We start from the raw sequence: 13,052 nt of genomic DNA on the forward strand, positions 1-13,052 counted from the left end.
TTCAAGTAGTATCAGATCGCGGAAATACGACGCATGATCACGATAATCAATCTAAGTTATATTGATCTAAATAATGTACAGAAGAGAAGTCGTTTAGCCCATCGACTAGATCAAGAATTCCTTCAAGTCCCTGATCTCTTCAATCAAGTTGTTGACAAACTTCTCATATCCCACGCCTCCCTTTTCAATTATTCTTTGCTCATCGATGGAGCTAGGCAAAACTCTAGAGGTTAAGAACTTTGGATGCTTTAACAAATTGTTGATATAATCAATAAATTCATCTCTTTTACCTTCAGTATCAAGCCCTGGTAAAATCTTCAAGTGAGATAAGTCTTGGTCTCTCATGAATTGTTCAACGTTCATGGATTGCAATGATTCGTATAGCAAGAGTATTTGACTAGTTTCAATAACCGTAGACGAGGTAATCTTTATAGACGAAGAATCTCTAGACCAACTTTCAATACATGATTCGATCTGCTTTCCGAACATTTGCAATCCCAAGCAAACTTCCTTGATGACAGATAAACCCAATTTGTTCAAACTAATGATGAATATTGGTAAGATACCGTTGATCCAGAGTTTGTGGTATTGGTTACCGGAAGTCACGCTCAAGCCACCAGCTCTAATCTGAGTTGAAATAGGACTTTCAACAAGCACAACGTACAAACCAGATGAGATGAACTTTTCTGCAATAAGTTCCACGGTCATCAATTCTTGGATAAACATCAAACTCAATTGTGCAAAAATATGTTCATCATTAACTTCAATGGTGTGCGACAATGAATACAAGCTCAACAAGGCGTTGATCGTACCATTATCATTGATAAGCCTTGCCATTTCAAGCTTCATATTTCTGGAAGAGTTCATACCCATGTATAATTTCAAAATTGATAAAATTAACATTAGATCATCTGTTTTGGAATGAAGAGTCTCCACAGAAAAGACTCCACGAACTCCATTACTAGAAGCAATCTGTCCTTTGTTGCGTTGAAGATAAACTTCATTCTGAATATCAATCAACAAAACTTGGGTTCCCTTGGTGATGATAAGATCAAACAAATCTTTGAAAACACTGAAGTACTCAATCAAGATTTCCTCATCATCCTTCGAAATTAATAGACAACAGTAAATAATCCTTAACAATTGCTTATAGTTGCCACTAGAAGCGGATAAAGAGGCCAAGAACTTCAAGCTTGATGACGACAACAAATCCAAGGAAACCTTGATTATTTCAAATATTTGTTTCGATTGTTTCTTGATACCACTTTCATGGGTCATGGAATAAATAAGGTAGAATGCTACTTCAATTCTCTCCTGGTAAATCAGATCAAACAAGTTGGATGGAATTCCTTCAATATAATTGATCTTCAATAAATGGTGCACTAAATCCAACATGTTGGGTGTCAATGAGCTGGAAAATCTTCTGCAGAAGACTGTCAATAATGCACCTAATGATTTTGTTATACTAGCTTGAGAACTTAAGTATTGAATATTGATGCTGGACTCCATAATTTGAGCTCTCAATGCTGGCCACTTAGGATTTCCACCGAACAATCCATCCATTAAGGAGATGTTAAACACATTAGAAACGCCATATCTATTTCTCTTACCCAAAGTAGTTGTGAATTGGTCGAGTCTTAAATTTGGTGCAAATTGTTCAAATAACTCGTTCACCTTAGAATGAAGGACTGGATTATAATCTTTGATGATGAATTTGTCCTTGACAATATCAATGAACTTATCCGACACGATTAATGCTTTGATCTTTTGCTTCACTTGTTCGTTTCTAGTGGTGAATAAAATTAAGGACAAAATTTCGGCGATCTTAGATATAATCTTTTGCTCATAACATTTGCTAATGTAATCATCCAAAGACTTTGGTTGATCATTTAGACTTAATTGAATCCGATTAATGAGTTCATCTATGAATTCACAGTCTTCATCATTCTCTTTGATTGTGTTCCAAGAGTTATAGCTAAGGGACAAAGCGTCCAAAAGATGGATACTCACAGAGTTCGGGTAGTATTTGATCTCTTTCACATTCTTCTTCAAAATAGAAAGCAACGAACCCTTTTTGTTAGTAGGATCATCTGCTTCGACTTCTTTTGATCTTCCGAACACATCTCTACCACTGAACAAAACTGCCAAACCTTCTTGATTCCCTTCGAGAACTGAGCAGATAAAGTCGTACAATGAAACTTTCAATCTGTAGTCATCCAACGAATTGTCAAGATCAGCAATCAAACAGCTCAATAGAACCCTGGAATAGTCATTTCCCAAATGACCGAGCAACGAAGGTTTATTTTGTTCCTCCCAAGTACCCTTTGCCAAAATAGTAATCACATCAATTATATCCTTTCTCAATGGTTCATACTGAGAGTATGTAGATATTAATTGCGGTAACTTCTTGAAAAATTCTCTCTCAAATGAAGAAGGCTTATACTCAATCAAAGACCTAATTGAGATGATGAGCTGTGAGAATGACAAACCGCATCTGATCCAGTTTTCGTACCAGAAACCGGATAAGTCATAAAGCTCGTAAACACTCAAATTTGAAGACAAAGACTCAATCATTAGGAAAATAGGTAATGAGCTTCTTGAGTATTCGTTCTTAGTGATCAAGAACGTATCGAGGATCGTCACGGAGACTTCATTCAAAACAGCTGTTACTTTATTGTCTGAAGTAGTCTTCTTCACCCCATAAATTGATGCTAATATGTTGGAGAATATATCTAATATTAAGACTCCAATTTCCATTTTTTGGTATGATTTGATAAACTTGCAATGCGTGAAGCTCTCAAAGATTGAAATTAGATGGTTTACAAACTTCATCAAAATCATGCTCTTTGATTTGGTTGGGTAATCTTCCTTTAGAGTCAAACAGCTTTGAACTAACCCATCAATGAATTTTATCAAAGATATGGTAAATGAGTATTCTCCGCTGATCATCTCTATTGAGCCGAAAATTGTGGTAATAAAACCCTCTTTTCCGTTTCTGGATAAGAGAGACGACTTTGATAAGTAGGGCCAGATTCTGTGAGAAAATTGTGGGGTTAAATGGGTGAGTAAGCCGAGAATAGATTCGAGGATTTGAGTTTTTCTGGAATGCAAGCTTTGTTCGAAGATTCTCAACAATACTTCGATAATATCAGAATTGTCAGTATAGGTGGACATCGACTCCAACACCGACGATATATGATCGGTATCTTGAGCAACTTTGGCAAGCACGTCAGATACGTTAATGATGAAGTCAAGTTTATCTTCATCTTGATCGTTGAATGATCTCGAGATGTTCTGAACGATTCTCCCCAAAAATGACCATCCATTGTACTTGTACAAGAATGTAACCAATATTTCGTCTTCGCTAGTAGTAGGCAAAATCTTAGCTTTTGTACCTTCTGGAAGCACCAAAGACAACTTTTTAGCAGCTTCAAACGGAGGATATACATCGATTGAGCTTTTCAAGACAACGAGATCCGAATTTTCGTCATCAATCTTATATAACTGTTCAAAGTGGTCCTTTTTGAAAACTTGAATGAAGGATTTGAGCTCATTGAACTCGTGATATGCAAAGTTTCCATTGATAGCACAGAGCTTCAAGTAAGGAGTCAACAAGACTGGAAATTTAGCTCTTGAAAGAATAATTTGGTTCACAAATGACTCATTTTCAAAAAACTTCTCAATGACGCTGTTGGGACAATTCTTGATGACATTTGCCACTGTTCTGGAGACCTGTGGAGTTAAAGTTATTAATGGTAATGCAGAAATTAATACAGTTGAAAGAATTGCCGAGTACAAATTATCGAATTTGAGGGATTCATTCAAAGTATTAATTTCCTCGAATACGTTAAGTTTCACACATCTTGCGTTTAAGTCGTTGATATGAAAATTAATCTCTTCGGCTGGGAATGACTTTGTAAATTCTGCAGAAATTGGATCCTTGGGAACCTCCTGAATGAAATACAACTTCCGTAATAGGATGATGGACCACCCGTAAAGAATGATGGAATTAGAGTTTTCAGGGTTACTGATCAATGAATTAAGGGCCTTAAATGTTGTCAAATCACCCATAAAATTGAGAGTTTCTGGGGACGATTCATTGCCGGTAATAAGATTTTGGTGATCAAATGCATTTTCTAAATCCAAAAACAGTATTGAAATAAGGGTGCATAAAGTTTGTGTTAAGTTGAATGACTCTTGCACTTTGAAGTAGGGAGCTAAGTTTGCAATAAAATTGTTCTGTCCCATAAATTCGAACCACTGTTTTGTGATTTCATTGTCTATTACTGGGTTTTGAATGGTTAGTTCTATTAATACCTTGCACAAGTCAATCACAAACAAGACTGTTTCCCTAACAATCAAATCGTTCAAGTTTTGAGACACATCATCTTGATAAGGCTGATTTACAATGAAGGCCAAGCTGTTCTTGATACTGTCGATGATGGATGAAATGTAAGTCTTGGAAAGGAAGAGTTCCTTACCCAAATTTTGTATAGTAGAAGATGCAAAGGAATTTGATTTATTATTGAGCAACTCAATAACAATTTTTAGTATGATTCTTCTCTCCCGCAAGATCTTATTGACATACATGAGAATCCGTTCACTCTCCAAATACTTCTCTCGGTCGTCAGGGAGTTTTGACTTCAACTTCTCAAAATCATAAATCTTACGTTCCGGAACCTTTTTCGATGTTTGGACAATGATTCTCAACACTTCCTTGACATCCAAGTTGCCTAAGATCGCGTTCGTCTTCTTTGCATCTTTGATATTATTGGATTGAAGAACAGAATAGGAGATGGTTCGTAATGTGACCTCTTTGAGGTCGTCAGCCAAGGTTTGCTGAGAGTCTTTCAGCTCGAATGGGCTTGCATTCATGAGTAATTGTCGATTGAACAACAAAAACTCATCCAAAGCATTCAATATGTATGGATCCTGACAGGATTTTAGCAAGGAAAGGGCATTGCCAAAAGTCCAAAACTGAGTGGGTAGAATGGGCTTCAAGGCGAGGGTCTCCTTAGGGTTATGCAAATCTAAGGAAGTCATCTTGATGGACGATTGGTCCTGCAACTGTAATGCTTGTTTAGATTTGAACGATGGATTTTTCAAGGTCGTGCGTGCCAGCGAGTGCGAGTAGCTGGAGGTGTATATAGACAGGGACTTTTTGCAGGCATATACTAGATGTGCGCGTAGGCATGAAGCTGGATTGAGCTCTAATCAGAGAGATACGGCTAGTGGTCAGAATATGTTGATTTGTGCAAAGAGCACAATTTTTTGCACGCTCCAAGCCTTTTTTTTTGGACTGCCATGTGGTAGGTGTCGCAGTTAGTGCAACAGTTTAACTTTAATAGAAACAATATCAGACTGCGGCAAGTTTTAAATTATGCCAGCAGTGAGAGACCGGAAGAAGGGTATTTCGAACCAATTCAGGCAAGCCTGGAGTCACCTGATAGTGATTCAACGAAATCAATGGCTCGAAGTGGAGATATCAAGAAGAATTAGGAATTAGAGGATTGGGCATTCTGAATATATCAGACTCTTCTTGTTGATTCGAATTCGTAAGCAATCAGTCTATTTCTATTAGATGCGGAGGTCGGAGGATTCATCCAAAGGCAAATAAATTTATTTAAGAGTGAGGGTCTAATGATAGATCCAGTGAATTGACAAATACTTCTAATTTAGAGGTCCAAGGTTTTATCGAAAGCAATGGAAAAGATACATTAATTTTATGCTTTGCTGTTCAAGCGTGGGCCAGGGTACGTTCTTTGACTATTGACTAATGTTGTTCCTAAGACGTTTTTCTTTCTTGGGGCTCGTTCCAGTTTTGAACAACCCCTCAATCCGTTTCCAGATCTGCACCACCACTAAATACTCCACCAGTAGTGTTCGTCTACAACCCAGAACACTAAGGGGTAAGATTCTATTCAGAGATGGAACATCGAACCAGCAGTGCCTCATATGAGCTGTTTAGACATCTCCCACTGTCCATATCTACTATAAACCTGGCCGGTAATACCAGGAATCACTTCCGATCCAAGTTACGTAAGCTATTGTTCCATGATTTTCTCGTAAAGTTCGTATTTTGCACCATCTGTGTAGCACCACCTCATGTGGTTGGCCTTGGCCATAAAAATCCGGGTAAGGACTTGCCAATGATGTCATGCTGTGCAAGGAAGAAAATGATGGTAGGTGCCAGTGGCCTCAAGCTCGTCAATGGTAACTACTGGAATGGTGAACACCTCTATCACACTCTAGTAGCGAATGAGGTCGATTCTGGAAGGTATACCAAGTCCAAAAGACCCTGTGCTCTTGATATTAGCCTCTAAAGCATCTGCGTCACTGGCTGCATGTCTACCAAAGACTAAATTGTATAAATAGTCTCGTTTTGCCGTTGTTCCTCACTCAAGTTGAAGCCAGCATGTCCTTGCACAACTTGAGTGAATTGGCTGAAAGCCTACCCAAACCAACACCACCATCGCCATTTCCACATCCATACTGGATTGTGTTCTCAGACTACGGACCACGGTTTCCTAGTATCGAAGAGAAACTCATCCAGAAATTCAGCCAGACCATAAGAAGCAAGCCCCAATGGAAACTGAAGTATAATAACAGTGACATTGCTTCCAAGTGGAAACAGGAGTTCAGGGATGAGTTTGGCAAAGAAACAAGATCCATGGAGGGCGTGCTTGACTACGTCTTTCTGGAATTGAAGTGGATCGACAAGACTGAAGCTACCCTTGGCGGGTTTACCCTAGGCCCGGACGAGAAGATCCTCGCCAGTGGTACGGGAATTGACGCTGTGGTGGATGAAAAGGTCAAGCTACAATTGCAAGAACAGGCCAAAGCATTGGCTAAATCATTTGATGAGGTTGACTACCATCCAGGTACCACCACTGTTGTTGACTTGGTGCATCCACTGTTGTTCCCATTGCAGTACGGTGTGACTCCAATCAAAAACGAGGACGGCGGTGTAAGTGTTTCGGAATATCTGGAAGAGATCGAAAACAAAAAGAAAAGTGTCAGTTTTGGAATTTCCAAGAAGTACCAATGGTTACCCACTTCAATGACTTTGGACAGTTCGCAAGACTTCCAGTTTACCTCCTACATTAATAATTTGCACCCGGTCAAATTTGAAAGCCTTTACAAGACTATTTCACAGGTCTTCAATGCGGCCGTGCCCGCATTGAACTTTTCCTTATCATACTACGCTTCAGGTTATCGCTACAAAGTAGAAGTACCCGATGGATATGAGGCTTACCCAAAGGAATATGAAGAGTACATGGATGCTTTATATAATGAAGAAGACAAAAAGGAAAAGGAAATAGAAGGATACGAATATGACTATGACAAGGTGGAAGAGGTACTAAGTGCTAAGAGACTCGAATTCTTAAAGCCTTTGACTGTCTCATATAAGGAAGATCCCAGCCCTACGAACCCAATCAATGTCAAGGATTTTGACCAGCTCAAGGTAATTGTCAAGATGGCTAACATCGAATTGACTCCCGAAAACCCTAGCTACCCTGGAGGCAGTTGGCACGTTGAAGGGACTATCAACGAGAACATTGTTGCGACTGTGTTGTATTACTACGATGTGGAGAATATCACCACTTCAACATTGAGTTTCAGAGCCGGTTTTGAAGAGCCCAGATATGAACAAGGTGATAGCGAGTACTTAAGTACTTACTTTGGTTTAAAGGATGAGGATGTAATGACGAGTCCACTTGGAAGTACTGAAGCCTTTGAAGATCGCATTATCGTCTTCCCCAATTTCTTCCAACACCACGTTGACCCATTTGAATTAAAAGATAAACAGAAGCCAGGCCATAGAAAGATTTTGTGCTTCTTTGTTGTGGACCCCTACGATACTTTGGCAATTACTAGTGATGATGTTCCACCACAACAAGAAGAATGGTGGGCAGATGAACAATTAAAGGACTACCTTCCTGACTTATTGAAGGAGAAAATCCTCAAGCTTAAGGGCGAGAAGAATTGGCCCCAAACGATGAAAGAGGCCAAAGAAATGAGAGAGGACTTGATGAAGGAGAGGTCTGTGATTATCGACGATGATATCTTCGATCCTTACGAGAGAGAATTTTCGCTTTGCGAGCACTAAATGGACTTCCAGTTCACTTGTTTTGCAACCAGTACTGGACCGTGAACATTGCCCGTATTGAGTGTTTGAGAGGGCATTTTATTTACAGATTATATATGATTGTTAGCATTAAATAACGCAGTATTGGTCAGGTATTTATATCTACATGAGTAAGAATTTATCCCATGGAATGGTTTGTAACAATTCTCGTTTACCGAATTCAACACTCACCGATTGGACAAGTCTCATTGAAGTTGCGATCTGAGCAAATTTGAAAGCGTAGAGTACCTGATGGGTGGGTCAGACAAGAGACTTTCTGATGTTAACAGGGGTCCAAAAATTACCAAAAAATAATGACTCCTACGCGATTCGAACGCGTGCATCTTTACGATAGTAGAACTTGAGTCTACCGCCTTAACCGCTCGGCCAAAGAGCCACTTTTGTTGAGTAAAAAAGAGTTAGAAATAATATACACACGTCACCAAATCTCAATCACGTGATAAGTGGAAAATTCGTACTATACGGTGGACTTATACGACACTTTTACAAATACCAGTTCCCCTCAAGGAGAAGTCGTTCGTTTCAAGGTTATTTTCTAAACATCCCTACCATTTCCTAATCCAACAGATACGCAGCCATGACTCTGCCTTTCTTCGTCAGCGCTCCTGGTAAGGTGATCATTTTTGGCGAACATTCTGCTGTCTACAGCAAGCCAGCCATAGCTGCTGCGCTCAGTTTGAGGGCGTACTTGTTGGTGACTCCTAGCAAGGACCCTAAAAAGATCACGTTGAACTTCCCAGATGTGGAGCTTTCCCACTCATGGAACAAAGAGGATATTCCTTGGGATGAGATCCAAGCCCACGTCCAGTTCAAGGACGGAAGGCCGTTGGCCACCGAGGAATTGGTGCCTGAAATTACCAACGAGTTGAGTGGTGTGTTAAGTGACCTTGAGTCAAGTTTGCATTATGTCGCTAGTCATTGTTTCCTTTACATGTACACCCACTTGTGTTCCAAAGAGATTCCAGGTATGACCTTCTCCATCCGATCCACCTTGCCCATTGGGGCAGGATTGGGTTCGTCTGCATCCGTTTCTGTCTGTTTGGCGTCCGCATTGGCAGTGCTAGGTGGCCACGTCCAGCATGCCACCCTCCATCAAAATGACAAAGTCACCAAAAATCACAACCCAGAGGCCGATTTTATAGACTCGTGGTCGCTCATAGGTGAAAAGTGCTACCACGGAAATCCTTCGGGTATTGACAACGCGGTTGCTACATACGGTGGTGCTGTTATGTACCAAAGAATGAAGAATCCTTCTCAGCCGTCTGTCAGAACCAACATGAGAAACTTGCCTCCATTGAAGTTGCTTCTCACCAACACCAAGATCCCTAGATCAACGGCATACTTGGTGGGCCAGGTGGGTAAAATCAACGAAAAATACCCCAAGACCTCTGCCAGCATATTGGAAGCCATGGAGCACTTGGCAAATGACGCGTACCAGATCATGACCAGGCCGTTCTTTGGCAAGGAGGAAAAGGAGAAAATGAGGGAATTGGTGAACATCAACCACGGGTTATTAGTGGCATTGGGTGTGTCCCATCCATCCTTGGAAAACATCAAGATTATCAGTGAGGTCAACAAGATTGGTGCCACCAAATTGACTGGTGCAGGAGGAGGAGGTTGTGCCATCACTTTGGTCAACGATGACGTTGCCGAGGAGACTATCCAGAGGACCATTGACGAGTTTAAGACCCATGGGTACGAAACATATGAAACAACCCTCGGAGGGAAGGGTGTTGCCTCGTTGCAGTTTGACCTGGTTAAGGAGGACCTTCGTGACAAGGTATTCTCGGACGAAGCATTTGCTAGTTACAAAGACAGATTTGAGATCGATGGCGTGTTGAGTGTGGATAATTTGGAGGGCTGGAGATTCTGGTAGGCGATGAGTGGAAAACCGTCAGAGCTCCAACTTCCCTAACTTCCAAATGTTTCTGAAGAAAAAGCACGTTAGGTGTTCATGCTCGTTGAACATGGAGTGCTCGTGTAAATATTGCTATTCTTGCTGTATTTTAGGCATGTGCTGAGAACAATATATCATAAGTAATATATAATCTAGAAACTAGTTGATAAGCACTAGCATATGTAAAATATTATCTAGAAAAGAGCCTATAAAAGCACAAACATAACTAATATATAATCTAAAATCTAGTCTAGATGGATGTAGCTATATACATGAACTGGATATTCTCCGAATAAATAATTTCAAAACCTCCGATAGATTGTAATGGTGCAAATCAAATAAAACCTTCATTGGGATTAAATGTCCAATCTTTATTGAGTCTAAATGGTAAATTCCAGCAATTCTAACGTCATTCTATGGAACCCTAAGCGTTTTTCCTTAAATTCCTCTATTGAATTCTAAAGCCTTGATCTCATTGCCTTCCTTGTCCTTCAAAGCATGGAACTTTGGTTCCAACTTCGTGACGGGCAATTGTCTTCTTTGTGGAAAAACAGCCAACGCAAATGGCAAGGCCACAAGCGCAGTAGTGAAGATCAAACCCATGTTAGCCATGGTCTCCAACATCTTGGACTTGCCCTTCAAGAGCCTCGATTGTTGCAATCTGACCAAAATCAATGGGGGAATCACCATGACGGGAGTGGCGTTAATGACTCTGCTAGCAGCCGTCTCTCCGACAGCGTACCAGGCTGCAGTTTTGGAGGTACCTACCGCCTCGCCGTTGTGATCGAACACAGTGATTCCCTTCTTGATCTCCTCAGATCTCATCAAGAACACGTTGACAATTCCAGCGGACACCACGGCTGCAAAAGGCACCAATCTGCCCAAAATCATCTTGGTGTTGGGCTTTAAAGACTTCAAGCGAGGCACAATGGCGTTCAACCCCAACGCCACCGAGCACGAAGCTCCCACAGCCAACGAGTAATTGGTGATGATTTGCTGGGTGGTCAAGGGGTGGGACTTGTTGGCGTTGGCGGTGTTGATAGCCACGTTCAACGACTGGTTAGCCACCTGCCAGAACAAGGTACCTGCGGTGCCCAATCCGGGTGTTAACATGCCTCCTGTGACCACCAAGTTGGACAACACACACGAGCTCATTCTGAATGGAAGAAACACGGTTTCGCCGGTGTCTGGGTGCAATGTGGAGTCCAAGATCTTCTTGGCCCGCCAGAGGTCTGGTGACATGGCCAGAGTGACGCCGTTACGGTAGTCCCAGATTTTTCTTTTGGCACTCTCGATGTCGGAGGAGGTGTTGAGCAACATGGTAGGGTCGGAGATCTCAGCACAGTGCTTGACTCTGCCCCAGTAGGTGTCCAAGTCATATCTGGATTGGGGCAAAGGGACGGGTCCCGGGATGGAGGAAGCCATGGTGATGTTTTAGGAGGAGTAGGTGGTGGTAGATGGTCCAGCGGCAGTTTTTGCCCTGTACCGGGACTGGAACGAGGTAGTGAGTCAGGGCTCGCCAGGGAGCGCGGCTAGGGCGATGCCGGCGGGGTCGCAGCGACAAACGGTTCTAGAGGAAGTTCTAACAGCTCTGCTTCCAAACGTCTAAACCAGTTCATGATGATGAATTATCATTTGAAGATCAAACGTAGTGACAGTTTTCTGGAAGCTCAGGAACCATTGGAATCCCTACTCTGGTGTTGTTAGCGAGCTAAAGTCATAGTAGGGCTGCGACAAATTCTAGCGAGACCTAATCATCTTCGCACCGGCAAATTTCCCCTAGCGAGATCAAAATACTTGGTTGCGACCAAAACCATCGTACCGATAGCCACCACTACCCCCACCCTCTCCACCATGAGGCTTGGTGTCACACTTGGGATAGGCGTGGACGTCGTCCACACCCCTCGTTTCCAGCGTATTCTCGCCCGCAACGACGACTACGTGGCTCGGTTCATGGCCCGTATTCTTCACCCATCCGAACGCCCCAGGTTCGTGGAGTCGCCACCAGCCCAGCAGATCAACCAGTTGTCGGGAGCCTGGGCAGCCAAAGAGGCGTTGTTCAAGACGTTGGACCCCGTGGACCAGAAACGGTTCCAGTTCAACCAGTGGTACCGCCACTACAACCCCCAAGGCAAGCCATTTATCCGGAACGACCACTATCAGCACAAGGACGAGGAGTTCCTCCTCAGTGTTTCACACGATGGGGAAGTGTTGGTTGCCAATGTGCTAAGGCAGAAGAACGTGGACACCAGCTCCCTCTGATTGGTTGCAAACGCAGTCAGCATGTATTGAGATAGGAGAACCTCCATAGCGCACAGTTAAAAAAGCAAATTAATGGTTAAGTGGCCAATTAGCTGCTTGGAATAAATTTCATTGGGTTCAACAACTATTTCCAATTACACGGGATGCGCTAACATTGTCAATTGAGCAGTGATTTTGGGAGCCATTCACTTGAACTAGCTTTCTACGGTCTAATTTTGCCAATTACAATGATATGATAATATTTTCGATTGAGCAGTAATATATAGCAAACTACTTGAACAAGCTTCCTGTTGTGGATCAAGACCAAATGATCTCATGGGAAGGAGACGGTGATTGCAGCAAGTCCAACTAGCCCAAATTTCGTAACTTGTTCTAGTTTTGAATCAGTTGTCGGGTCCGATATCAGGCTATTGCTCAAATATTAAGCCGCTTAAATAATAATAGGCAACAAGGACTAAAAACGACCTATTAGCCAGGAAAAAGTCTGTCAAAAGAATTTGATAAAGTCATTTATACTGGATTTGGATCCATAACAAATGCTGGTATCTAGACATTCAAGGCTTATTCGATTGAATTCACAATCGGTATTCGCTGAGATATATCAGGCATAATAAAAGTATTGGGAATACCACCATAAATAATCACATACATGCAAAACACTACTACGAGCCTCAAAACTCATTCTACTGATACTGGATGTAGGAACCGTCCAAACGTACTAATATGGACCTGGCATCTTTTGCC

The 13,052-nt window shown here is 41.7% G+C and overlaps 5 protein-coding genes and 1 non-coding gene across 6 annotated transcripts; 3 read left to right on the forward strand and 3 right to left on the reverse strand.

Moving 5' to 3' along the window:
- Positions 1-28: 28 nt before the first annotated feature.
- Positions 29-5,194, reverse strand: NUP188 (Nup188p; the record flags this gene model as incomplete). The annotated part of the gene is made up of 2 exons (XM_020212002.1): positions 29-5,030; positions 5,176-5,194. 2 exons carry the CDS (start codon positions 5,192-5,194, stop codon positions 106-108), a joined length of 4,944 nt encoding a protein of 1,647 aa, XP_020062554.1. The 3' UTR covers positions 29-105.
- A 916-nt stretch (positions 5,195-6,110) lies between these two features.
- On the forward strand, positions 6,111-8,278 carry CANTADRAFT_27257 (DUF4246 domain-containing protein). The gene has a single exon (XM_020208046.1). It carries the CDS (start codon positions 6,416-6,418, stop codon positions 8,108-8,110), a length of 1,695 nt encoding a protein of 564 aa, XP_020062555.1. The 5' UTR covers positions 6,111-6,415; the 3' UTR covers positions 8,111-8,278.
- Positions 8,279-8,443: 165 nt separating this feature from the next.
- Positions 8,444-8,525, reverse strand: CANTADRAFT_t230. Its single transcript has one exon. It is a non-coding gene; the product is annotated as a tRNA-Leu (tRNA).
- Positions 8,526-8,649: 124 nt separating this feature from the next.
- Positions 8,650-10,257, forward strand: ERG12 (mevalonate kinase). Its single transcript, XM_020208047.1, has one exon. It carries the CDS (start codon positions 8,727-8,729, stop codon positions 10,023-10,025), a length of 1,299 nt encoding a protein of 432 aa, XP_020062556.1. The 5' UTR covers positions 8,650-8,726; the 3' UTR covers positions 10,026-10,257.
- A 227-nt stretch (positions 10,258-10,484) lies between these two features.
- On the reverse strand, positions 10,485-11,471 carry CANTADRAFT_56479 (uncharacterized protein; the record flags this gene model as incomplete). Its single annotated transcript, XM_020210599.1, has 1 exon — positions 10,485-11,471. One exon carries the CDS (start codon positions 11,469-11,471, stop codon positions 10,485-10,487), a length of 987 nt encoding a protein of 328 aa, XP_020062557.1.
- A 429-nt stretch (positions 11,472-11,900) lies between these two features.
- On the forward strand, positions 11,901-12,308 carry PPT2 (holo-[acyl-carrier-protein] synthase; the record flags this gene model as incomplete). The annotated part of the gene is made up of 1 exon (XM_020211872.1): positions 11,901-12,308. The coding sequence occupies one exon, from the start codon at positions 11,901-11,903 to the stop codon at positions 12,306-12,308; it is 408 nt and encodes a 135-aa protein (XP_020062558.1).
- Positions 12,309-13,052: the final 744 nt, after the last annotated feature.

Source organism: Suhomyces tanzawaensis (genome assembly GCF_001661415.1).
Source record: "Suhomyces tanzawaensis NRRL Y-17324 unplaced genomic scaffold CANTAscaffold_7, whole genome shotgun sequence".
Taxonomy (NCBI): Eukaryota; Fungi; Ascomycota; class Pichiomycetes; order Serinales; family Debaryomycetaceae; genus Suhomyces; species Suhomyces tanzawaensis.

What these genes read in the sequence shown, in the direction of transcription:
- ERG12 (XM_020208047.1), top strand. Translation starts at nt 8,727, where the DNA reads ATGACTCTGCCTTTCTTCGTCAGCGCTCCTGGTAAGGTGATCATTTTT.
- CANTADRAFT_27257 (XM_020208046.1), top strand. Translation starts at nt 6,416, where the DNA reads ATGTCCTTGCACAACTTGAGTGAATTGGCTGAAAGCCTACCCAAACCA.